This window comes from Cystoisospora suis (assembly GCF_002600585.1).
Source record: "Cystoisospora suis strain Wien I chromosome Unknown contig_6885, whole genome shotgun sequence".
Taxonomy (NCBI): Eukaryota; Apicomplexa; class Conoidasida; order Eucoccidiorida; family Sarcocystidae; genus Cystoisospora; species Cystoisospora suis.
In genome coordinates, this window is record NW_027159672.1 from 3,583 (window position 1) to 3,865 (window position 283).

A 283-nucleotide genomic window follows, 5' to 3' on the forward strand; every position below is an offset into this window, starting at 1 on the left:
GAAGGAGGAGAAGAAGAAGAATAAAGAGACAGGCACTCCGATTCATCGCTTCCGTCATAAGTGGGAGATAGACCCCAACTCTTCCTACCGTAGAAAAATCTTAGAAAGAAGAGGCGAACTGCTTATGCCTCTCACACATACAACTCCAGGAGATGAAGAAGATGAAGATCAAGAGATTGAAGATATCCTTGCTCCATTGAACGACGAGGAAGCAACGGAATACTACCAACATGCAGAAGATCTTGCTAAAGAAGCAAAAAAACTCAATGCAAAGTAGGGGGGG

The 283-nt window shown here is 43.8% G+C and overlaps 1 protein-coding gene across 1 annotated transcript in view; it reads left to right on the forward strand.

Moving 5' to 3' along the window:
- Window positions 1-258, forward strand: part of CSUI_010198 (ribosomal protein l15 protein) — a gene marked incomplete at its 3' end in the record, with an annotated part of 3,492 nt that extends 3,234 nt beyond the window's left edge. Inside the window, exon 2 of the mRNA XM_068070303.1 lies at window positions 72-258. Coding sequence (XP_067917721.1) covers window positions 72-256 — 185 coding nt within the window. The remainder of the gene's footprint in view (window positions 1-71) is intronic.
- Between the last annotated feature and the right edge of the window lie 25 nt (window positions 259-283).